This window comes from Macrosteles quadrilineatus, unplaced genomic scaffold, assembly GCF_028750875.1.
Source record: "Macrosteles quadrilineatus isolate MER2022 unplaced genomic scaffold, UCM_ALF_1.0 Scaffold_1__1_contigs__length_201487025, whole genome shotgun sequence".
NCBI lineage: Eukaryota > Metazoa > Arthropoda > Insecta > Hemiptera > Cicadellidae > Macrosteles > Macrosteles quadrilineatus.
This window is the reverse complement of record NW_026542594.1, coordinates 185,336,900-185,363,210: the sequence shown is the minus strand read 5'-3', so window position 1 is coordinate 185,363,210 and position 26,311 is coordinate 185,336,900. Positions and strand designations below refer to the sequence as shown.

Sequence of the window (26,311 nt, the reverse complement as noted above, 5' to 3'; positions counted from 1 at the left end):
ACCCAGTTCGAAACCAAGGAAATTTGCGCTGCCACTATGAGTGGTATCAACTGGTCCTGAAAGACCACTACTCACAACTTCACAATTAATACCGCGTCCCTTTGATTTTTGTGAATGCTGGCATTTTAGATTTACTGTATTTATGGTCTTAGTCACTAACAAGAATACAAGATCGCTCCATTCATCTCATCCTACACTCTTCTCCATTCATACTTGGCTTAAAATACCTGCATTGGTATGGCCGCCATTTCAGATTAAAGTATTCTCTGGCTTGTGTTTTTGCATCATGTTATTGATTCTTGAAAATTTCAAGACGGGGTTTTCTGTTTTTGCAAGGCTGTAGATTTTACAAAAAATTGTAGTTGCTGTTGAAGTAAATAAAAAGTCTACATAATTAATAATTGATAATAAATCATTATTTTCCCATTTTTTACCCTAAAAAAAATAAAATTCCACAATTTCTTTCAAAACCATTTTTTAGAGCTTAAAAACAAATAATTTTGTATTCTGAAGTGGTTTTGTACAATTATTGGTTATTGATTTGTAAACAATTTGTGATTCCCATCAGAATAAGTAAACTGGTTTTTGTGTTGTTTGCTCTTTTATGGATATATTTTTATCAAACTTGGTAAATTTATTTATTTTACACTAAGCTATTATATTTTACAAAAAAACATGCTTCTTACCCTCCACGTAGCAGCAAACCTAGGGACTCGTTAAACCTTAGTTATTTAAATACAATTTTAAAAGTGAAAATCAAATCAGGCAATTGGAAATTCGCTTAGTCTGTAGGTTTGCTGCGGCGGGGGTAGTTTTCTTACACCATGGTCTCAAAGGAATTGAACCAGCGATATGCAGATTTGATGGCATATAATCATCATTGATTATAAAGACATTTTGAAGTCCCCTGAAAACTAGGGGTTTTGTTATTCCTATGTACTATTGGATATAATAACCACAACACTCCTTTTAGGAATAAAAATGATCCATAGATAGTTTAATGCGCAATAACTTGAATATTAGCCATAATAATATATTTGACACGTTAATTAGACTGCTTCTAAACTTGTGCCTACTTAAAAGTGTATAAAAAACGTTGCTTGCCTAAATCGATGTAAAACTAACGTGCGTGGAGAAGAAAAATACAGTTGCTTTGTTTTGGTTTTAGGTTATGTGTTTATGGTTTGTCGGTTTGTTTGACCTGGTTAGTGGTTATTGGTTAATTGTTAATATTGTAGCCTAGTCTCATTTATTTTAGCTTTAGCATAGCCTCAGCCTGTTGATTTTTGTTTTAGAAAATGAAGTGACAATGTGAGACTGTGATTTGTGATTTAATTATTCTGGATGGTGTTTTTTGTTGGATGAGTGCAGCGCATTATGAAAAAGTGTGGTGGTGCTATGCATGTAAATAGGCCTATTCCTAATATTTCTGATTTTTTATAAACTTTGTATTACTAGCGCTTAGGCATAGGCCTAGCCTACTTAGTATTTTACCAACATGGAAAGACAGCAAGAAATAATTTCAAGAAATGAGTACATCAAAAACTTAAATACATTTTTGGTGACAGCAAAGAACATTCTTGGAGATACACTATGCAAACTGAACTGGAATGAAAGTGATACAATTGTCAAGGTAATTGTTCCAGGGTACGCCTAGCTGCCTTTAATAGGGTATTTTAAACAAAACTTGTGACTAGAACCACAACTTTAAAATAATTGTCAATTTAAGCTTAGGGCCTAGTTCAGATATGAATCAACCGTTATCTTAGCTTAGACTAGAATCGCACCTTAAAAACGTTATGTTCATAGTAAGTTTTTAATATTAATTTTTGTTCCTAATGCAAACGTTGTCTAGACATTGAGTTTACTTAGGTCCACCGTACTTATTTAGGTTTACTTGGATAGGGTACTTGAAGTCTTGTCGTTGACCGATGGTAATCTGTATGACTGCGTCAGATTTACTTAAATACTAAACAATACTATTTACACAGTGGAAATGGCTAAAAAGTGGCCATAAACCTACCAGATAAAATAGAGACTCAAACCATTTGTTTTGAAATTTGTCACAGGTTAACAGGTAGCTCTTACAAACGAGTCTTCCATCACACACTGAAACCTTAGGCTAAGAATAGTTTGTAAATAAGAATTTTATAAACCTTTCTTCTGGGGGTCATCTTCCCTTGATTAAATGAAGTAGGCCTAATAACTCCCCTAATAGGAAGTAATAACTTAACCACCCAAACATAAAAATTGAACTAACAGGCCGCAGTAGGCTATTAACTTACTGTTCATTGTGATGAACTTATTGCTCCTAATCTAGGTAGTTAAGCCTATAAAATACAGGCTACATTACATTGTGTTACAGAGCACAGCAAAACCCTTGGTTGCTTGTCCGTTAGATGAAGGCCATCGAGTTCCTCCAGGAAATGTGGAAAAGCATCTGGAGCTGTGTAAGTGGCATCGGCAAGGGTATCGGGATGATGACGTACCGCTCCCCTCTCCACCTGCAAGATTACCAATCTCATCAGTTGTTATTGGTGAGAACGCTTCTTGTTGCTTCTATTTAAGTACATCTAAATGTTTTAGTCTAAATAATTTAAAAAAATATCTGGTTTTACAATACCTTTATCAGTTCCAAAAGTAACTTTCGTCAACGAGTGTTACTACATGTTTTGGCGAGCTGCCATTGTCAAACACTTCAATACAGGAAGATGTAGATCCGCTTGAATAGCTTCGTTTTCACAACACATTACACGACATACAACATTTATACACGACACGTACGACATAAAAATAAAAATAAATACTTGTAGTTTGATAGGTCTATCATGAATATGCAACATTGCCGGTACACGAGCGGGAACAGACTCACTGTTTCTGTTCCCGCTCGTGTTAAAACGAAGCTATTCAAGCGGATCTACATCTTCCTGTATTGAAGTGTTTGACAATAGCAGCTCGCCGAAACATGTAACACACGTTGACGAAAGTTACTTTTGGAACTGATAAAGGTATTGTAAAACCAGATATTTTATATACAACAGTTCCGGGGCTACAACAATGAATTTTATTAAATAATTTAGTCTACTACATTTTTTGTAGTTGACCGAAGCCTCATGTAAAAGATCTTAAAGTTTATCACCCGTGAAGATTCACAAGTATGTAAGTTGATAGGCCTTATGGAATTAAGATAGGCATACTTAAAGGCATGCTTGGTACTAATGATAAATCACACAGCAAGAATCAATCAAATTACAAAGATGATATTAAAATAAAAAAATCACACCATCTCTAAACCTTTTAACCAAGTATAAACTTACATGCTTTGCTTAGTAATAAACAAACTATGTGATGCTCCTTGAAAAAAATTATTAAATTCATACAAATAAAAAAAATGTGGATGTTTTTAGATAAAACTACACAAAGAGACGTGATATTAAGAGCTGCACAGAATGATCCTTCGTTGAAAATAGGTAAGTCACTTGTAGGTAGTTTTAAAATTCTAACAAAATGTCTGCCCACAACACTTAGATGTTGAAGTAGCCTACTCTTAGTAGATTTTAACTTACACATTGGTTGGGGCATTGGCACCGGTTGGGGTTGTGTCCGAGTCTGCCCTACTAGGCTGTCACCAGAGACGGGCAGAGCAATACAAATTTCCATTGGTTAGTCAAAAATCACATGTTGGAAGGGTAGTTTTTACTTGCATTTTGAGGTTAAACGTTATACTAGTGTAGCCTATAACTTACTGGTTCTTTGTTTGTAGTTTTGCATTTTTTTTGTAGGTATCTGTGTATTTTGGATCAGCTTGTTCCCTGTATTTAGCAGTTCTAAGGGGGTGATATTAATGTTGTTCAGTGTTGCTAAGTAATTTTGGATCCTTGTAGGCCTAGAACTACTTCCACAACAACGGGAATGCAGTACATGCTTAGGGGTCTCAATCCCTCCCGGGATCCCGGCCGATTTTTGATACCTAGAAATCCCGGGATTGGTGACTTTTATGCCAGGATTAACGGGATCGCAAAACCTATATTTATTTTGATTTTTTTGTGAATTTTAGGACTTTTTACTTGAGGAAAACTAATAAAAATAGTCCAATAACACTTGAAACACATATACTCTTTATTTTTAGGACAATTATACAAAATGGTATAAGTAGGCCTAATGATCTTTTTGATTGGAAAATTTAATTATCATTAAACTCAATAGGCGAACGAATGTAGGCCTAAATATATGTTTCAGTTTTTAGACGATTTGGATTTACTTTCTGTAAATGTTATTACATTAGTTAGAACCTAATTACAGTAGGCCTACAAGTTATTTTGAGTTTTACTGTTGACATTAAACGTAAACAACGCAATTCGTGTAGCAAACGTAACATTGCAATCGGAAATTAAAGTATTATTTTCATTGATGCCATAAAATATAACTATTAACACACGATTATAATCTCATTACAGTATTAAGATTGCTTATATTTAGGGTCTATAGCTTTATCTTCGTATTTGGTTATTAGTGTGGTGATTAAATTTCTTACAATCTAAACATTTTTTTATCAAAATAATCACCAAATAAGCCTTTACTATAAAAAAAACATGAAGATTTCTTCTGAATTCAATATGGCAATGGGCTTTTACACAACAAAGTGAATGTGCAAACATACATTTAGAAGATAAATTCTGTACCTTTTAGTTAAATTTTTATTCAAGATTTTACTGTAACCAAAATAAAGAATAGGGTCTCTATTTAACAAACTCAGTTGCAGTAACAGGTTAGCTGACTAATGAGACATATTTTTTGCTTATTTCGCAACCTAGTTTTACAGGTGGAAGTACACTATTGGCATAACACCCCTTAACCACTTGATAGAGGCACAACCTCAAGTCTCAGCTTTACTGTTGAGTGGAATGGTTCCCTTTTTTTTATGTGTTTTTACGCCAGTGGCATTTTTTTAAGTTTTTTGAAAGGGAATGGACCGAACCCTGGTCTTGTTACTAACGTCAACTTCTTTGTTAGATAGCATCATTAATAAATTCATGTTCTCTTGCCAAGCATATTTTTCCGTAAATACATAAACCCTTTCTAAAGAACTTGTTAAATCCCTCGTCATATTTGCAATATAAAATTACCCTCCTACATTTAAGACATTTAGATCCCTACTACGCTAAAAAAAAACTCACAAATAATTTCAGGTACAGTATCAATAATGTGGTTTAAGCTAAAGTTACTTTAAGTAAAATGTGTTTAAACTAATTATTTATATTTCAGTGTACCTTACCAAACTTCTGGCTGTTTCGTGAAAGATGATATCCTTTTATGCATATCCTTTATGAGTTTAATGTTTATTTTAAATGAATGTCTCTTGAGAGCTATAACCTCTTACCTAATTTGTTGACCTTTTCATAAATCTAGATAGGCCTAGTTAAGTTTCCTCTAGCGTAGGGAAATGGCTATTATCACAGATATATTATATGCAGAGGACTAAATCAGTGGAAGCTACTTTGAGTTCTGGGTAAGCAATTTTTTTCAATTAGCACACTAGCAGTTGAATCATATGGTTGTACAAGTTTAACCAGTTTTTAGACATTACTTTTGACATTAGAACTTAAAATGCAAATGATAAAATCTACAAAACTGTAATGTAGAAGAGTTTTTCATATGTAATTCAACATTCTGTGAATATGTATCAACTTTAAATGTTATGATACAATTAATTACTTTTAGTATGTTTGAACAGTAACTATCTCCTTTAACTAAAATAGTATATATTATTACTAATACTTATAAAGAAAGTGGCATTTTCCAGTGAACGCTCAAGTTTCTGTGAGGCAAAGCCGAACACACAACTACTAAATTTACTTTGACTTATTAGGTTGTATGGGAATAGTTGAAGCAAGTGTGGGAAAAACACTTTCGGTAAAAGCTATGATTGATACTTCTTCTCTTGACGCAAAAATATCGACATATAGAATAACAGACATCAGTAAAATCAAAACTATTAACATTATTCAGCAATATGTTCAATTCATCAATCAAATAAATATACAGTTTGTAGTATAGGACAAATAAACTAATGTCGAAAAATGTTAACCGCAGTAAATATAACTGGAGGATTTAGGAATACAGTAGGCTTAATCTTAATTGCTGTTTAGTAAACTTGTGTTTTTTTAGTTACCTATCACTTTTTACTTGAACCTGAACCTTAAAATATATATTAAATTATGTTTGTTCTCCTAAGAAGGTACATTATTAAGATGTTCTCCTTAGAACATACTATGGATGCTGACCTTAGAACATAGGCCTACATTATTATGGATTCTGTCCTTAAGAATATATGTTATATGGATGTTCTCCTTAGAACTTACGTTATTATGGATGTTCTCCTTAGAAAATACATTATTATGGATGCTGTCCTTAAGAATATATGTTATATGGATGTTCTCCTCAGAACATACGTTACTGGTATTATTGATGTTCTTTCTTGCAAGGAAAAGTATATTCACCTGCAAGGGAAAATAAATACTCTATAATTTGTTAAAACTCCCAGAAATGTTTTTTTATTTTTTTTTATTTTAGTTTTTTATTTTAATTTAAACTAGAGAACGTCCAGTGGTAGAAAATTCTACCAAAAATGTGTAATAAACGGACTTCTCTATTTTCACCCCACGCTGTAAATAAAACATGTGTTTGGATTTTCTTCAATTTGTTTAGATTTTCTGTTTATATTTCATTGTTATTTCATCAAAATTATGGCAGCCCATCATGTTAATTCTTTTAAAATTAAAATTTTTTGGTTTTTATGTTTCAGCCTATTTTAATTTACAGTATAAAGACCACATCTATAGACAAATATCTTTCGAACAGTATGCGTAGATTTTCCCTGCGATGCACACGAGCTGAGAAAAAAGGTTTAAAAAAAACATGCTTGCCTGTTGATATAGATAGGATAGCTCGGCATAAAAACTCTTTGATTGTAAAACTTCACTCCTAACAGTAACCCTAATAATTGATCACATTGATCCTTAACTATTAACAAATACGTGCTGTTGTATGATTGCTAGGGGAGAATGTAATGGACAGAGAAGTGCCACAAACATCGGACAGGCTTTGCTCCGACTTCACCACAGACGAGAGGAGAGTCCTGTATGACTACGCAGTGTCCAGAACAGCTGGTACTGTGCCACAGCTGAAGGAATTCAATCTTACGTGAGTTAAACTTATCATATCAATAACAATTTGAAAACATATTTATATTCATATTTATATATTTGAATTCAGCAAAATAAAGTGTGGTTTGGGTTATAAGATTTTTGGTGGGAAGGGATTTCAGCTAGTGTACATGGGAAAATAGGATTCCAGGGGCTACCCACTAGCATATTACAATGTAAAAGTAGATAGATGAAATATCCTGACTCAAGCCAGCTGTTTTTTCATAATTTACGCTACAAGTCATATAGTACATCAAATTATCAGTGTTATGTTGTGTACAATTGTATTTGTGTACAATTGTGTTTGTGTACTGGATTAGGTATGTCCAATAAATATGTTGCTCTAATTTATTCCTAAATAGTCAGAGTATCTTCGTTCTTTTACTAACTATAGTATTTTTTTGTAAACAACAATAAACATTTTTAATTGGTTTTGTGTAAAAAAATCAATGTTACCCTAGTTTGCATACAGCTGATTATCTATTTTTTTAACAAGTATTTTTTCACATATAACGGGTTAAGCTTGAGTTAGCGTTAATGAGTTAAGCTGGGTTTTCGTGCTCTTCTTGTCTTAGTAAATTAATAGTATTGTTTTCCTAAAAGCGGAGCGGACCTCACCACAGGACGAGTGAAAGATTTCCTCTCCACACTCCGCTTATGCACTTAGGAATACCAAGCTTTACTAAGCCAGATTGGAGAACGATGTTGTTTGTTTCTATAAAGACAGTCATAAAGCTAAACAAGTTCCCTGGGTGGTGCTACATAAACTATGACTTTCCATTGTCAAACTATCATTTGTGATCTGAATAAAACCTTAAACTCTCCAACTGTAATTAAATTTGTGGAATTTCTCTATTAAAACACATTCTTTTAGGATGAAGCCTGAAGGACAGTCAACTCCAATGACCAGAGAACAGTTGATGGCCGCAGAGAGGGATGCTAAACGACGCAGAGTCAAACATCGGACTGCTAAAGTTCACACTAAGAGCAAGAACTACTCTGAGGTGTGTACATTATGAGTAACGTACTGATGATTTTTAACGTTGTAAATACTTTTTATTTTCATAGGCTGGTCATTTCAACTCCACAATGAAATTTCAAAACCAATTTTAGAAATTTAATTTAAATAAATTAGGCTACTTAAATTAATCATATTTTGGTTCCCAATTGCATTATTATGTGTCCCTTCATCCGAAAAATATCTGTGTTAAGACCAAAACTATATTTTTAGATTGCCCTTTTCCGCTCTATACTTCGTTCACAAAATTTAGGCGGTTTTAGGGGAAGAAATCCATCCCCTCCACTCGATTCTACCCTTAAAACAAAAGCTCAACAGCTGAGATTTGCCAAAACGCCAATCAGCTGTAACATAGGCCTATACATTAAGAGAAAAAAAGTAGTTTGGGAACTTCCCCTCAAACCGCCTAAATTTTTTGAACGGATAATACTATAACTCAGTACTGACTAATTTGACTATCAAAAATAAAAACCTTAAAACTAAATGTATTAACATTGATTTTTATTGGTTAATATTTGTTCTGTTTCAGGTTTTAAGGCAAGTAATCAATAATCAGATGTTAGCTTATGAAGATTGGATTCGAGACAACTTTGGAGATTCTGATGTCCCAGAGGCAGATAAACCAGAGAAGAATTCCGAGGAATTGAAACAAGAAAAACAGGAAATGGTGTGGCTTGACTGGGACTTCCGTGGTAACCCCCATACAAGGTGGAAATACATTTTAGAAAAGGAAAAGAGGCGGAAAGAAAGAGAAGAGAAAGATAATAGAGGCGATAAAGATTCAAAGAAAGATTATGAAAGAAGGAGGGACAGAGAGGAAAGCAATTCAAGAAAATATCATAGAGTTGAATCAAGAAAAAGAGATTATGATGATGAAAGAAGAGGTAAGCATCGTCATCACGACTCAGACCGTGAAGATCGAAGGGGAAGAGATGATGATAGACACAGGAGGAGAGACAAAAACTATGATATGCCATATAGAGATAAAATACGAAATGAATCAACTAGTAGAGATAGTAATTTTTCCAGATACAAAGGCACAAGTGAAGAAAAGAAAGATGAGAAATACAGAAGAGATAGTTGGGACAAATCCAAGTATACGAAGAGTGAATGTAGAGAAAGGTTCAAACAAGAAGATGATTATAGGTACGAACCAATTGAAAAACATTCAGGAAAGGGATCAGGGAATCATAAAGACAAAAGTATTGATTCTAGAATTAGTACACAAAATGATAAATATGGTGGTAGACTGGAACAAGATGAAAGGTCCAAAGAAATAAAGTCAGAAGATAATGGTGAGTATGTAAATACATCTTATGAGTCTGAATTAGTGAAAAAAGAAACGTTCGCAGAAAGCACAGATTCTGACTCTTCCAGTGATTCTAGTTCATCTAGTTCCTCCAGAAGAGATAAGAAGCGAAAGAAGTCAAAGAAAAAACATAAGCATAAACATAAAAAGAAGCACAGAAAGCATTGAAGTCAAGATCGAGTAATTTTTGTAGACTAATCTGTTATTTTTTTAAATAAACGCTGTTTGTAAAGATGTACAAGTATTATTTTTTATTCATTTCTTAGGTTTAGTTTTAGGGTTGGTTTATTTTAAGAAAAGGCTCTAGGCTAGCTAGAATTTTGTATCTTTAATGTTTACCAAGGCCTATATTTTTTTAGTTGTGTTTTAAAATTTTGCAATGAACTTGGCTTGTCTAGTGGTTACTTGCAGATTCTTTTACAAATACTGTCAATAACCAATAATGTTAAGCTATTTAATTTTTCCATGACTTGCTTTGAGTCTAATTTATACCTACTTGTCAAGTAAAAAAGTAGGTTTATCTTCAAACTTTTTCCTTTGGAGACCTCTTTTCCTACAAAAGTCCACAAAAATACCAACATTTTATATTTATACTTGGCAGTTAAAGTGAAATCAGGTACAGAGGAAACTTATGGGACGAACACACGCTTTCAGCAGTAGTATGTTGTGTTGTGGCTGTACCAACTATATACTTGTCATGAGCAAGTAATAGCCCGAGCGGCGAGCACTGTGCAAAAATTCCTATCACACAGGTCTTCCTCCGCCACGAGCATTTTAGTACATGAAGTGAGAGGGGTGGTGTTGGAGTTTGTCCTAGACACCAGAGACTAGTGCTAGACACCATTTAAGGTTTACCATTGAATACTCTGTATCTTCCCTGTGCATATGTTCATGAAAATGATTTTGTTGTCAACAAATATAAAATTTGCTTGTAAAGGATCTTGTTTTATATTTGAATCTCAATTGAAGTATTTTATAAAATTACAACTGCCCACGTTCTATGAAGTGTTGGAGTCTTCTGTAACTGTAGATTTTTGAAAATATGATGAGTTTTTGCTGAAAGACTTTTTGTTGAAAACCTCCACTTCCATTAAGATAGAACCTGTTACCAGGGTTTGTTAAGAATTTTTTCCCCATGGTAAGCATTTTTAGGTTAAACCCTTTAGAAAAGAGTTACAAGAAAGTATTAGGTCTGCAAAAACTATTGGTTCAGATGACATTGCCAACAGTTATATTGGCCAACATGGTAGTGTTTTGGGCTGATAAATCAGATGTTGCTGGTTTGAGACTGAACTATCTTATCATTGTGGTTTCAAATGGTTTGCTCATGTGACTTATACCATACCGTAACAATACTCCACTGTCTTTAGCCCACCATGCAGACCAAAGTATGGTAACAGACAGTCGAGGTTTAAGTTATAAAAAAGAAAGATGACGAAAAAGAATTTGATTAATTTATCGGACTCCTGCTGTGTAGTAAACCATATCTCAAGATATTCGGTAGAGTTGTTTTGTATTCATAGGTTTACAACTTAGTTGACAGGTGTTCAATCTAAACATTTGTCTTTGTCACCTTAACTAGGTTATCAGCTAATACATGCAAATGACATTAATTCGCAACATAGATAACGGCTACATGCTGACATAGATAATAGCCCTACATGACAAGCGGAGGAGAAGGATTTGCATAAAAATGAGCAAAGGTTATATAAGTTGTTTTGCCAACCTAAAGTGTACTAGTCTGTGTTCATAATGGTAGATTTTAGAAGTTATTTTATTTTTCGGATTTTTATATTTTTCGGTGTTGCTAGTGTTTGTTTGGGTGCTGCTTTTTTAGAAGAGCCACAGAGACAGCCGATACCTCCTTCTATTTCTTTTATATCTTCTCCATCATATGGTGAGTACAGTAACTAAAAAAATAAATGTAAAAACTAGGTAACATTTTGAATCAATGAAAACTTGTGTAAACAAAATGCACCAAAAAAATGCTTGTGTATGCAATACGTATTAAGTTCATGCTGTTTATATACACAACTAAATTATATTTAAGAAGTATTTCAAATACCTAAGATCATCATTACCTAATTACTAAATTAAGTCTTAAATTTAATCTTTTTTGGAGGGATGGGACCAACTGAACAGTTAAGACAGAATGTCTTTTCACTGAAAATTGGCAGATATATTTTTTATTTTGAGTATAATGTTCATTTAAAAAAGGAAAGAGATAATTAATTATTTAAAAGTAGTAATGATATCAAAAATCAATAGTAATGAGGATTATTTTTTATTTAAAGAAAGGTTAATATTCTCCAAATTTGGAAACGTTTTAGAACAGTCTATTTAGACCGTTGGGTATGTAACATAAAGAAATTATGTAAATTTGTCAAGTATTCACATACAAGTTTACGTGATAAATGACGGTAATTGCTTTTTTAACCTAGTTGTAAAGAGAATATAGAAGTTGAATTGGTGGTATCAGTGGTGCGGGGAGGGGGGGCGTGAGCTGAAGGGGCTGCGAGCTTTTACGGGGAACCAAGCCTGCGACAGGTTCTGCAACAAGGGTTTCCATTCAAAAAAATATATGTACGTTTTTATCACAAAAATTTGTTAAAACCAGTAAAAGTGCTAGGACCAGTAGTTTACCAACAGGTAAACTAACACTACTTGACCGATCGATAGAAATTCTCTACTAAGTCAAAAAGTTGTCATCAGTCATGCTCATGCGGGTTGCATTAACTGTCCTCGTGGCCTGCTTGAAGGCAGTATAATAGGGCCGTATTTAGAACCAATGTGGCCCCCGGTGGGTCACACCAGAGAGGCCCCTCTATTCTGATTCAACTGAATGATTTTTAATATAGAATTTTGTTTTTTGATAGATTTTTGAGCCAATGTTCTACTTGATTAGAAAGTATGGTTGGTACCGTATTGAAAACACTGTGTGATTCTTTTCTACTTTTATTTTTGCAATCACTTATGATGGTTTGATTTCTTTCTTATGATGGCACCATAGTCTGTGCCCGCGGCTCAGACCCCCCTCCTACAGGATATAACCAGTAATACCAACCTCCACTCGTCCTATGCCATAACCAGCCGCACATACTTATGGTCCCAACAATAAGTGTCCAAATGAAGTGGAGTCGAAAGAAAGACCCTACAGTGAAAGGGGAGTACTATTTTAAATGTATCAAAGATTTATTATAGACCGTGTATGGATTATAGATTATGTAAGTTTGACTCACAGTGATTCTATTCTAATGTTGACTGACAGATCAGCAGAACCTGTACTACCCTGAGTTGTCGTCCAGACTGTACCAAGGTGACATCTTGCAAGCTCCTCACGACGACTCTCGCAATGCCATCAACATAGAGACGTACAAGTGGCCGAATGGTGTGGTCCCATATGCGTTCAACCAGTCGTTCGGTAACTCTTATTGAAATATGTAGTTTTAAACCCGTGCTATTAAAAGCATGAAAGCACTTTTCTGTCTATATATTAGAGTGTATTTGTTTGTTTGTAAGATCGGTTCTTTGAACAAACCAAAAATAATGGACGGAAACATACTTACAAATGATCTTCAGCTGATCAATAAGGATAATGACTCTATAGTCTATACAGCCATGTTCATATTGTTTACACAAAGGCAGTTGGAGGGCAGGCTACCTGCCTCACTTAACTTGAAATACACTAGAGTAAGTAACTGCCTGCTCTATTTCCTTTGTGTAAACACAGCTTTAGGGAATGTGTTTATTTTATGGTTTTGAGATAAAAATGGTCTGAAATATAACTAGATCGTAATTATTTTTTATATCCCTCAGATGACCCCGATGAACAGAAAATTGTACGCAAAGCCATGGATGAGTTGGAGAGTAAAACTTGCGTTAGGTTTGTAGTCCGTGAGTCACAAACAGAATACATCAGTATCAACAAGGAAAAGGTTTGTATTACATTGCAACTCATTAGAAACTAATCGTAGTACAGATCTGAAAAATTTTTGAAACTATGATCATGATGATAATTTTGATGAATGTTTATTCTAAAAACACAGTATCCAAAGTTTCCAAAACTTAATTTAATTTAAACCATAAGCCTCAAGGTTTCAGACTGGTGTGTTGATCCTTAAAGATAATCCCTGGTTAAATCTTAGGGGTTGTATTATATAACATTGTCTGTATACCTGTAAGTCTCAAGCACTTTTTTTTAGGTAAGATGGCCTAAATTTGTCCATTTCTAAAACAACTTCTTATAACCCACTCCTGTATAGTTCTGTACTATTGTTTGGTTTCATAATGAACTAATAGTTCAAGAATCTATTCTTTAACAGTCTCAACAATTCTTTTCTCAAAGGATAGGTTCGAAAACAAAATAGTGTGTCAATTGTGTTGTTGTACCAGGACCAGGGGTGTTTTGCCATGATTGGCTACAGACCCAAGAGGGACAAGCCTCTCCCAGTCAACCTACAGTCTCCAGAGTGTTTAAGACACTCAGGCACAGTCCAGCATGAGCTGCTGCATGTACTGGGTCTGCTGCATGAACAAGCACGTCCTGACAGGGACGATCACGTCAAGATCATGTGGGAGAATATTGACATGCGTGAGTTTTTACCTTCTGCTTGCTTTGTCAAAGCATGCTCTCTGTGTTACCAATATTTTTTCATCATGTTTTTTAATCCAATCACCTGTCACCATTTGCATTAGCGCCTGACGGACAAGCATATGCACCAAAGATTCCTAAATTTGGCAACCTTGCTACATCATTCGGTTCAGTTTTCAAAACTACGTTGTTTTTAGTCGCATGGCTGTTGTAGCGTTGACTTTGGTTTCACCCCAGAGCTTGTGACAATAGTATTGAAAAGTTTTCCAAAAGCCTGTATAATCTGGGATTGACCTGATGGTCAGTGCAGTGATTACAAGTCGGTTTATTACCATTATTGCTGTGAGTCCAGTGGTAAATGTAATGACAGGGTAGTTTATGGGCTGAGGACAAAGGAAACAGTCTAGGGACAGTCGTGCAACTGTTGCAATCGGGTGTTCCCGGACCCAATTTCCCAGAGACAACTCTGTGACTCAATTGTCACGGGACTGTCGTTTGAGGTTTGGTATCCATTGAAACAAGTGTAGATGTGCACACATGCGACTAAATTGTCGCTGTGTCGCTCAGTTTCACCCCAGGAATTCAGCTACAGTACTTGTCGCCAGAACTGTCACTAGTGTTTGATCTCTTTTTGTTGTGTGAAGTTTATAGAAAATTACTTAAATTTGAGTGTCCGTGATGAGGACGTCTAACAATTAATAGAAGAGGCCGCCATTATATTTAAAATCATTGAAAGACTATTCGGATATTAATTTGAAGAGGAAGTTGTGGGATGAAGTGTCCTTGGCAGTTACTAAAGATTGGAACAACCTAACACAAGAGCATAAAATCAAATCTCACAACTTTAACAACAAAGCACATAGCCTAATACGGCTGTATTATTGAGAAATCCATTTGGTAGTGTTAACGAATGTAATGTCCAACTTACGTCTTAAGACTTTAGATTTACGACTAAAAAGTTGCCTGTGTGCGCACTCCAGCTCAACTGTCGCTAGACTTCAGAGTCTCCAAGTGGGTTGCACAACAGTCCCCAAATTAGTTGGACAACTGCTAGACTCAAAATCGCTAGTGTGCGCCTGGCCTAAGACGTTTTCACTGATCTAGTGTTTTAGGTAATATATTTCAAACTGTTTGCAGTCATTAGCAACACATGTTAGCAATGACTGGTGTTGAAATTAGCCGTTTTGAAGAATGTAGTTAGAATAAGAATATTTTTGTGTAAAAATTTACATACAAAGTTAAAACCAATGGCATACAAATCATATTTTCGACAGCTGAATACAGTGGGAAATACAAAACACCAAACACATCACATTGAGTGTGGTAAATATATCAGAGGGTCCTTCCCCAGGGCCTGACATTTTTTTTACATAAAATCTTAATTTTTGTTGCCAGAAGTGAGGATTCAGGTCGGAATTGGTGTTTTGAGCATTTTTCCCATTAAAAATGATGTCCAAAATCGCCGGTCACTGTTGGTTGGGCCGGCTCGTGCAATGACGTTTGTGGGCACTGTGATGAAAATACCGTACTCCATTATTGGTCTCACAAACACTGTTTTTCACACAAAAAATGTTTAATAGCACTATATCTATAATATTACGATACACGCAATAACTCCGGTCCTTTCCACGGCTTCTCACCTTTCCAGTGTACCACACTGAGTGATTCATTTAAGCGAGACCTGACCCAGCACAGGTGACCGGGCCAGCCTGGGCGTGCGTTTGTTGGCCAGTGCTCAATGGCTGGCCCGCACTCAACGTGTTAAGAAATAAAATATTTCTTGTTCTTGTATATAAGTTGAAATAAACTATCGGTGGGCTGTAATGTAAATTTGAATACTATAAATACAGTGGTTGATATAGGTAAACTAAATTAATTATTGATAAAATTCTGTTTTAGAGTACAAGAATGATTTTGGAAAGGCACGAACTTCTGAAGTGACAACTTTTGGAGTACCTTACGACTACCAGAGTGTGATGCATTACCCCAAATACGCCTTTTCTAAGAATGGAAAGGACACAATAGTTGCAGTGGTATGTTTTTCTTGTTTAATTTTCTTGTGTTGCCATGATGTAGAAGCTTGAAACATCCAAACAGCTTTAAAAACCCTAATGTCCATTCCATTGGTACCTATCATCATTGAACTTTGTATTTTGGATTCTATCACTCGGCAAAACTATTACACATAAAACAGATCTATCGTCATCAAAAAAGTTTTTCCGTTAATCTATGCAGTGCTGCTGCTCTGACAAAAGGTATATGCACAGAGAAGTAAGATACAGAGGATTCAAGCTTATGGGCAAATCGTGCACTTTTAGCTCAGGAATGGTGGGGCAAAAATATACTTTAAGCCTAGTAATGAGCAAGGAAGAGCTCGAACGGCTATTGTTTAAACAGCAGTTGTAGCGCACAGGCTCTTCCTGTACATGATGGTGAGAGGGGAAAGGAGACCGAAGGGGAGGACGAATAGAATTTGCTTTAGACACCAGCAACTGGTGCTAGACACCACTTAAGTGTCCCACTGACTATTTATGTATCTTGCTTCCCTGTGGTATATGTAATATTACTTTAATCTACCTCATAAAAAGGAGTTGACATACAACCTATTGAAATGCTTGGTAATGTAGTCCTACAAGATGAATTGTTTACAATCAGCATAGGGTTATGAACCGCCAAAATTGAAATTATCCAGACTATACTAGGTACTGCACAATGAGCAATCGCAACCAATTTTGATTTTGTAATGTTACTGAATGTTTGTTAGTACTTAAAAATACTTGTAATCACCACTGGTGTCCTAAATTTCCCAGTTCGGGAACATTCACTATCGTCTCCGAAAAATAAAGGACGCCTATCAATATAAAGAATTTTTGAGAAAAGTAGAATGGCGTTCCAACCCGTCTACACCACCTAACCTAACCTTAATGGTTTACTGATGTTTTTGTGGTTGAATCAAGAATGTAATAATTGTTGAGATTGGTTTATGAAATTATTTCCCTTCAATTGAATGTCGTTGATTTTAGACCCCCCGACCGAGCGGTATCCTGGGTCTGTTCCAAGGACCCACGGAGGACTCCAAGGTAGTAATGGGTCAACGTATTGGAGCTACGGACGGTGACCTGGAGAAAATACGTCGGATGTACAAGTGTCCTAAATAAACCTGCTTTTCAGTAAATATGTTATAAGTTACTTTCTGTCATGCCTTAACGTGAGTAGTGCATTCTAATGTTGAGTAGTAGCTATGTAAGATGTGAATATACATACACACAGGGTATCTACATGGGGATCTACAAAATAAATTTTAATAATTGTGATAGCTTTTACATAGGACAAACTGTAAACTTTGTTAAACGTTTAAAAAACCATGTGTCTGCATGGAGAAACAACAAACCGGAAAGATCAAATTTCGCACAACACTTGTTACAAAATGGCCACTCATTAGGAAAAATTGAAGACAAATGTATGTATTTTAAAGAATTGTAAGAAACAAAATGTGATGAATGCTTGAGATTGTATATTTCCTAAGAAAAATGTAAAAAAGAATTATCTAGGTTACGTACCTTATACAGTCAAAACAGTTCTAACTCTTCAGTTCCAACTCTTGGGAAATCGTTTTGACTGTATAAGGTACGTAACCTAGATAATAATTTGAATAACAGTTCAGGAGGCAAAATAATGAATAAAGTAAAAAAGAAATAAGGTATTTAATGAATAAGTGAATTTTAACTCCAGTTGTACTTAGAAACTTACTGGCGGGTACTTCCGGTAGCCAATAGTATATAAGGACCGTCATTTTGATTCTTGTCATTTGCCTATTAGGTCTGATCATGATTGGAGTGTCCAATCGAATTTGATCACCACTTACCATCTTTTAGGCCTATATGTATTTACGGTCTTGTAAGTAAACAGTATAAGTATAAATATATTATTACAAGTGTTATTTGACATATTTGTATGTGCTTTCAAGTAATTTAATAACATGTATGATGCTGATCAAGAAGTTATTTAATTACTTTCAAAAATCAGCTGGCCTTATTTGCGAGTTTGTTGGAAGCAAACTATTGATTTATACCTTCAAAAGGAAGGGACAACGTTGTCAATTTCTCTTTTAAATCTGTTGTCATACAACACATAGAATTCCTGCTCAATTTTCCAATAAATTTAAAGGCTTAGTAAAAACAAGATAATAAAACATACACATTTTATTCAGAAATAAATTATAAATAAAACAATTATGTTAATACTTTAATTAATGTTAATACTGCTGCTGTACAAATATCAATACACACTGGAATATAAAGCTAAGCAAAGGTCACAATAGTTTACCAGTTCTGATAGTAACAACAGGAAAAACGAAAAACGAAAATTCTTGCAATCAATCAACGCTAGACAATATTTTTGGAGCGATGAAACTGAAATTCTTTTAAAATAACTTTTCCTTTCAAAACTAATTTATTGATATTGTTCCTGACGCAATTGTTTGCTGTGTTGGTGGAAATAAAAAATGGATTTCAGATAGATTTTAAGGTTCCTATAGAACAATATTTTTTAAATTACAATTTCAATATTTTGAGTTCATCAATTTTCCTATGTTACTAGCAACTGGTAAAAACCTAAAGGACCCTTGCCTGTGTAGAATATTGTAGTAATCATAAATAGGTTTGTAATTCTTCCGTTAAACAATTTATTTTAGAGTTAAAAAAGTTCTAAATTCTAATAAAAATGAACATATCCCTAGGAAAAATTAAAATAAAATATAAAGCTATTCAATTTTGATCTTTGCTAATTCATACATTCACAACATTTGTGAGAGAATAAAAAACATAAATACAATATTTTATTATATTTCAATTGTACAATTTGAATACACAATTTAAAATCTGATTTTTTAATGCTGTTTTACACTTATTTAAATAATTACTTTCAAAACTCTTACCAGTATGGTTTCTTCATCAGGCAGTGATTAATAATCTAAAAAAAATCTTATTGCACAGCCATTACTGTACAGACGTAAAAAAGAAAAAAACACTACAACATAACTGTACACTAAAATATAAACATTTAGGATAAAAAGCGAAATATACAATAAATTACAAAAGAAAAATTCACCTTGTGTGAATCGAAGAATACATATTTGGTCTAGTGAACTATAATTATTTGAACACAATTACTCCTTAAAACTAACAGACAGTAAAATAGTGCTATATATATATTTATATACAAGTACTTTAAGTGCTTCGAAAGTAAAATATACAGGAATAATAAAGTCATAGACTATTTTACTTTATGTACAAGTAATGCCGATTTGTTTCTTTGAATGCCAAATTGACATGATTGTGAAAACTCGTGATTTATATAATAATGTAAGTTGATTTGTGCACAATTTCCTGGTTTGATATCTCAATTCGACCTTAATAAGAATCCTTGTTGAGTTGCATTATCTTTTGATTTGTACTTCAACTTTTCGCTTGAGATTCTTGCAACCTCTTTCTGTGTTGGCTCTACGATGTTTCACTTCACAGACTATTAGAGAACATGTTAGTTTTGTCCATCATTGGCATCGAAGGATCTTTTCTCGGTACAATCGGGTTAATCCATGAGCCGAGAACCAGGCTTTCAATTTCACATTCGTTTTTCCCTCGGACGATTCGGAAGAAGCCGTTTTCTCCCCACCAAGGGCCCCAGGAGTTGGAGACAATCTGTAAACAATTGGTAAACTCAAAAGTTGGAATCGTGAATGTAAATTTGCTTATCAAATTTTGATGACCTACAGTATGAAACAGAAGTTTGAGGTAAATTTGTGAACAACTCCCGCGATCACGGAGAAATTCTGATAAACTCCAGCCATATCTGGGACATCATCATCATCACCCACGATCTTGGAGATATCGTGAACATTTTTTGTAAATTTACATAGATTTAATAACACACACAATGCTAATTAACAAGTTTAAGACTTAAGTGTGGATGAAAACCTACACAAAAAGAAAACCAATTTCAGATTTTACTGTAATATAGTGTGAAAAATTACTTGCACTCTCCATAATCAACAGTTTCTCATATTACTCACCCAGTACTTGACGAGTCTACCTCCCTGCACCTCCTCCCCCCACCCTATGACTCGGACTGCGTGGTAGTTTTCTGGTCGTCGTGACTTCATGTCAGATGGACATTGATAAACCCCGCTGCGGTAGCTGAAGAAATCAGGATTTACCCTCATTGTGGCTGAAAAGTAATAAAATTATCTTTTAGATACATCCCATCTATATGGACCAGCTGTTGCCAATTTTTTCCCTAAAGAACATAGTTCTGTGAGCCATAGAGTAAGCTAGCAGCTGAAATTCTATTTTCAACATTATTCTTGGTTACTGAGATAGTTAACGGGCATACAAGATTTTAGCTTACAATGAGTTGTCCTATGAGCTTGACTTAGTTAAAAATTTGATACTCAACAAAAATCTGTAATTTATAACAGCACAATCAATCCGTGGCTAAAATTACTGGTGACAACTTAAACATGGAGATGGAATCTCTAGTTTGATCAGAAGTTCAGGTTGTAAGTAATAACTCACTGTCATTAATTGAAGTATGTAGTTTGGGGCATATAAAAAAAAATTACTTCATTCATGATGTGTTCGAAGAACGAATTAAGTATTCATTCAAGAAGTACATACTTGAATGAATTATATCAATCCCAACAACAATAAAAATGCCATTAACTTTTTTTTAAATTAACTAATCGAATAACCAGTGTTATTTTTTAAAATACCTTTTTAAAATATTTTAATGTTACTCTAATTTTGTAGGAAGAGTACGATCGACCCTTCCTTTTTTAGAAGTGTTTTCCTTTAATAGTTTAAATTTCAGCATCAAATATTTTCTCCACAGAGAAAGGTAATGAAATACCACTTCACTTCAAATTAAATCAAGCCCTGTTTTTTACCTTGTACAGGGCCAGAGGTCATGATCTCGTTCATGATGGCCTCAGGTTCCCGAGAGACACGGTACGCCGGGCCGGTGCGGTGCAGCGGCCTCATAGAGTTACCGTCAGAACACCTCGCCGTCGTCCTCTTCTTATCCTGCACCTTGGGTACTGAACAATTCGTTTGTCTTCCGACCCATGGGTAGCACTCCTCAGGAACCAAACTGTAGAAAGATTGTAATTTCAGTATTTGAAGCTAGCATGCCTAGCCTACTGGTAACAGCGATGGTTTGATATTATTTAGGCAGATTTGTAAGCATGACTCCTAAAGAAACCAAGCAAATAATCAAGATTTTTAAATCTTTAAACAATACATCATCCAACAACTAATGTAGTTACCACAATGTTTTAAATTCACTGCTATAGCAGGTGATGATGATGACGTCTTTGTGATGGTTAGAGATGTTAAAGTAATTTTTTAAGCAAGGGCCGTTTTAGCGTATAGCTCTAAACTCTAAAGCTTGTGCGCCGAAACTAGGCTCCTCGCTACTTAGTACTTACTTATCACTACTTATCATTTGTGAACAGAATGACACACTTTGCAACTCTGTAGCTGCTGTGTGTATTTAAAATGTATATAATTATTAAATCTCCCGCCGCGTGCGAAATAAAGTCACTGATACATTTTGACCTCAAGACACATCCGATGCTCACATTCATCGCCAGATGACTGAAGGTTTATGAGTCATGACCCTATTGCAATAAGTGAAGGCAAAGTGTGGAAATAGATTATAAAGTGGGAAAATAGCTGTGAAAACGTTCAAGGTCTTCTGTGCAAAGAATAACCCACCAAAAACACAATTCCTTCCGAAATGAACATGTTCGTGGCCGTTTTTAAAGCCTTGAGTCCTGTGTTGAATGAACTAGTTAAAATCCAGTTTACCGATGCACTATTTTACAGATTTAAAAATCTCTACACATATATAACCAACAGGTTGGGGCTCACCCAAACTTCTGGATGAACTTCCACGCTCTGGTGAGATGTCCGCCATCACAACCTCGCTGATTTTTGGCATTGCAGCTCAGCAAATGTTGAGGGGAGAGAAAGGTACGATCTTCTCCTTTAGACACCAACGCTAGTCGATCAGTGGCAACCTGAACATATGTTAAATAATGATAGGTGAGTGGTAGCAATATCATTAGCTCAATAGTACTGCATAATATATCAGTTTTCACATCTTGACTTCTTTTGTTAATATTTGAATATACGAGGGGACTTGTGGGTAAATTGCAGGGGCTTTCAGTTACTAAGAAACTGCTTATTTGCATAAGAAAAATTGAAAGCAAGTTGAAAGTCATTTTTAGAGGTAATATTAACATTAAAATCATTTTCGTTTTCTAACTTGGTTTGTTAAATTTAATAATGTTGCAATACGACGCAAATATTACACAGGAAAATTTGCCATTTCAACCCTCACTTCAGCTTTGCCTTGATTGTAAAACTTGAGCTCGGGTCGAAAAGAGTCTCTTTACGCCCTAGTGATGAAATCATGTTAACAATCTGATTGTGGTTACAAATTCAACTGGGGGATCAGCTGTTTTCTCACATTTCAGCCTTTATAAAGAAAGTTGATCAGCATCACCGAATCTTTGGAAGCAAACCCTAGAAATAAATCAAACACTAGGGGGGGGGGGGGGGAGAAACCTTAAGGAAATTACCTTCTTGTTCACCATTTGTCCCTCTGCTAAATCATAAGCTTTGAAACAATACCTTAATAATAAAAGTTGGTTAAGTAGGACGGCTGTAAAAGGGAAGGTACAGAAAAAAGTCAGATTAAGTTTGTATCTATGTGATAGATAGTTATATCTAACTCTTTGAGCCCTTAGGATCGATATATTGGTAATCTAAAGTAACTTATAGCATGCTACAACATAACATAACTTCACCCTCAAGTACAGTTTGTTGCGCGAGTGAAAAACCAGCCTTTGCATGTTTACAGAAGTATGTTTATAAACGTTTTATTAACTAAATGTGGGCACTTTTTCCTAGTGTGCAGCATGTATCGAAGCAATATCTACAATTGGCGCTTGGACAATGTGATCACCAAATTGAGTCTGACAGCTGTTTGACTTCTGCTGTGGCAGGCGCATTATCCTGTTGCTACTGCGCATTATTTTGCTTGTTTTTCACTCGCACAACAAACTGTATGAATGCAACCATATGACTCAACAAAAACAAAATAATTTCTATGTTACTGAAATCAGCTGATGCAGGCCAGGTACAAGATGAACAATGTCTGATGTTCATACCTGTACAGTACTGATCACCCAGTCAGCCGCGCACCACCCTTGGTCTAGCGGAGGAGAGATCATTCCCGGCTTTTCCTGGCGTAGATCGTACCACAACCTGGCGCGTACTTTCTCGTGATCAAACATGGAATGGATCGGCCTCATTTCATATGCCTGCAATAAAATATATTATTGAGACGGATATTTTGAGAAACATGTAAAGTATAATGTAGAAGCAGATACACTAAAGTCATTGTATTCAAAGTTTTAGAATACTAACTGTAATAGATTAATGTGCAACACTTCTGATTTTCAATGATTCTTCACTTTCACCACACACTTAATTGTCTTTTAACATTTTATCTATCAGTAGTTTTGACTTTTGTAGGACCAAAAATGCTTCGCACTGAACTTTTTCCAAAATAATCTAATCAGTTCATATTTCATTTTGAGCATACCACCTTTACCCTGTAATTAACATAGATTAAGGGGAACTGTAAACAAAAACTGTAAAAAAAAGTTATACGTCTTAGTACGTACATATTTGGAATTTAAATTCAAAGTAAATTTTTGGGCGGGTTTAGTTATTGTAAAACTTTTGTTAGACCTAAATTATTGTAGATCATGCAATTATTTGCAATTATTTGTAGATTGTTGTTATTGTAGATCTTTTGGACCTAAATGTTAAAAATATATCAATCCTGACCAAACCAGTGACAATATTAAATACTCCAATAAAATAAATCATGATTCAGTGGAATTGAAACTATTGTAAGACTCAATAAAGGATTTTAAAATCATATTATCATATAAAAACACGATGACACTTTTTGTGTGTATACCATATCTATCTTCAAAAAAAGCAATGAAGAATACGAAGGAAGTAGGTGGTGAGAAGAATATAGGAGATGGCAAAGGAGGAGGAAATGCAGAAGGAGAAGAGGAAGGAGGCCAAGAGGGAGCAGGAGAAGAAAAAGAAGAGGGTGGGGAATAAGGAAAGGAGATGAATAAGGAAAAGGAAATAAAGAAGGAGAAAACAGAGTAGAGAAAAGAAATTAAGGAGAAGGAGATGCAAATGGAGTAAACAGAAAGGAGATGAAGAAGGAAAAAAGGGAGAAGAGGGAGGAAAATAGGATGGAGGAGGAAACAGAAAAGAGAAAGGCAATTAAAAAGAAAAAGATCAAGAAGGAGTAGAATGGAAGGGAGAATACTAATGAGGATAAGAAGAAGATTCAAAGTCACATCTACCCCTTACTCTTCTCGTGGAGTGCCGTGTGCCGAGTCGTCTGCTCAAGCCCTCGTCCAGAGTCCTCCCCCAGAACTGAGAGTAGTTGGAAGCCTTCCACCCAGCAAACCTGTCTTGGTTAACAGCTGTGATGGCCGCAGGGTCTACCAGACATCTGTTTTGTGTACAGCTCATCTCCAGCCGACAGTTGCGAGGGGCTGTACATACCTTCTGACACTTGCTGTGGACAAAATGTATTTTATGAGAATTGCAATCCCATGAATTTTTTATTTAAGAAGTTAGGAGACAGAAGGATGTATCCCTCTTTTACCTTTCATTTGCACGTCCACTTGGAACACAGAGGTCTATGTCTGGACCGTATCCAGCAAAGCAAGGTGTGAGCCAGTTCAATTCTAGGGTGAACTGTACTGATACAAAGTAGTGACGGGTACCAGGATCTGAACCCTCGACATCGCTGCCTTGGGCCCGAAGTCCATTGCGCTACCGACTGAGCCACCCACACATTAGCAGTTATTTATTTAGGTTATACATTGGAGGGATTGAAATATTTTAAATTAAATACACTAGAGTCAGTTAGCGAAAATAGTTGAAACCAGAGATGACACAGTTTGTCTAATTTTTTTATGATAGAAATTTGTGTAATATATAGACACAAATTTTAGGGGTGTTTTGACAGTTTTCCCTTAAAAGCTTTTGATTTTTAAGTGTCTCTAGGTGAATCAAATAATGAAACACTATTTTTCTGTGAGAATCTCTTTACATTTTCAAATACGGTACGTTGTTAGTATTCGGAGGAAAGATAACTTTGTTTATGGACAATAAAGACAACGCTTTGTTGTACAAAATAATTGTAAAAGTAACTCCCAAGCTGGTACATAGAGTCATTTTATATCCAAGTTCCTTAATATAAGTTCTCCTAAGGAATACATTAAGCAGGCTCTCAGTTTGCATGTGACACACTATGGGGCCAAGACATTCGAGCCCCTCTCCCCCAGAATTTTTGTTTACCTTGCCCCCCAACAAACCTAACACCTCTTGCATCTCTGGGCCCACCAGCCCGTTTATTAAAGCGGGCCTTGCCTGGCTAAGGGAGTAGGATACACAACTAACCTACCTAAGAAAAGAGCTCCAGACTGTCAACAGTACACAAAAATTCCTAAAACAATTTACTTAAAATTTTATAAGTGTATTGTTTTAATCCTTGAATATCGCTCTTGATTTGTCAGCAAATGGTATATTTATAACTCCTGATGTCAGACAAAGCTTCGCAACTCAACACTAATGTTCAATTACAGTTGGTTATAGGAGACATAAAGATGATGTTTAGCCGAGATGTCAAACTAGAGTTACTCTCTTGACAGGATCAACATGGAGTGATGTCTAGGTCAAAGTTCAACTGGATGTCACTGACCCGAGGAAGAAAATTATTACTAGCTGTAAAACTAAGTAGGTCCATTCCAGAAATAGCAATAGAAGATGTAAAATGGCAAAGTATGATGTGCTCAATTTTGAATGTAAGGTTCCCGGGTTCAGTCCATATGATTGAATTTAATATGTTTGAATTCAAAGTTATGATCAAAATCAGGTAGATCATGTTGAAATTATTAAATTTAATTCTTAACTATTTCCGTGGATGTTAAAAAGCCATGGGTTATGATAAGCCCAGCAACAATTCTGGTAGTTTAACTGCGGACATTTAACATATGTAAGGTTTGTAAAATGTTAAAGATC

General features: G+C 35.1%; 3 protein-coding genes across 3 annotated transcripts in view; 2 read left to right on the top strand and 1 right to left on the bottom strand.

The window, feature by feature from the left end:
- The first annotated feature begins 1,317 nt into the window (after positions 1-1,317).
- Positions 1,318-9,750, top strand: LOC128983326 (U11/U12 small nuclear ribonucleoprotein 48 kDa protein-like). The gene is made up of 6 exons (XM_054402573.1): positions 1,318-1,633; positions 2,366-2,537; positions 3,408-3,470; positions 7,059-7,203; positions 8,080-8,209; positions 8,753-9,750. Exons 1-6 carry the CDS (start codon positions 1,499-1,501, stop codon positions 9,698-9,700), a joined length of 1,593 nt encoding a protein of 530 aa, XP_054258548.1. The 5' UTR covers positions 1,318-1,498; the 3' UTR covers positions 9,701-9,750.
- A 1,534-nt stretch (positions 9,751-11,284) lies between these two features.
- Positions 11,285-17,298, top strand: LOC129003238 (low choriolytic enzyme-like). Its single transcript, XM_054431534.1, has 6 exons — positions 11,285-11,429; positions 12,801-12,953; positions 13,349-13,467; positions 13,925-14,123; positions 16,023-16,156; positions 17,147-17,298. Exons 1-6 carry the CDS (start codon positions 11,285-11,287, stop codon positions 17,279-17,281), a joined length of 885 nt encoding a protein of 294 aa, XP_054287509.1. The 3' UTR covers positions 17,282-17,298.
- Positions 17,299-18,310: 1,012 nt separating this feature from the next.
- Positions 18,311-26,311, bottom strand: part of LOC128991597 (tubulointerstitial nephritis antigen-like) — a 48,676-nt gene continuing 40,675 nt past the window's right edge. Inside the window, exons 4-9 of the mRNA XM_054414621.1 lie at positions 24,590-24,800; positions 23,356-23,508; positions 22,052-22,200; positions 21,067-21,269; positions 20,194-20,348; positions 18,311-19,822 (exon numbers count right to left, since the gene is read on the bottom strand). Coding sequence (XP_054270596.1) covers positions 19,640-19,822; positions 20,194-20,348; positions 21,067-21,269; positions 22,052-22,200; positions 23,356-23,508; positions 24,590-24,800 — 1,054 coding nt within the window. The 3' untranslated portion in view covers positions 18,311-19,639. The remainder of the gene's footprint in view (positions 19,823-20,193; positions 20,349-21,066; positions 21,270-22,051; positions 22,201-23,355; positions 23,509-24,589; positions 24,801-26,311) is intronic.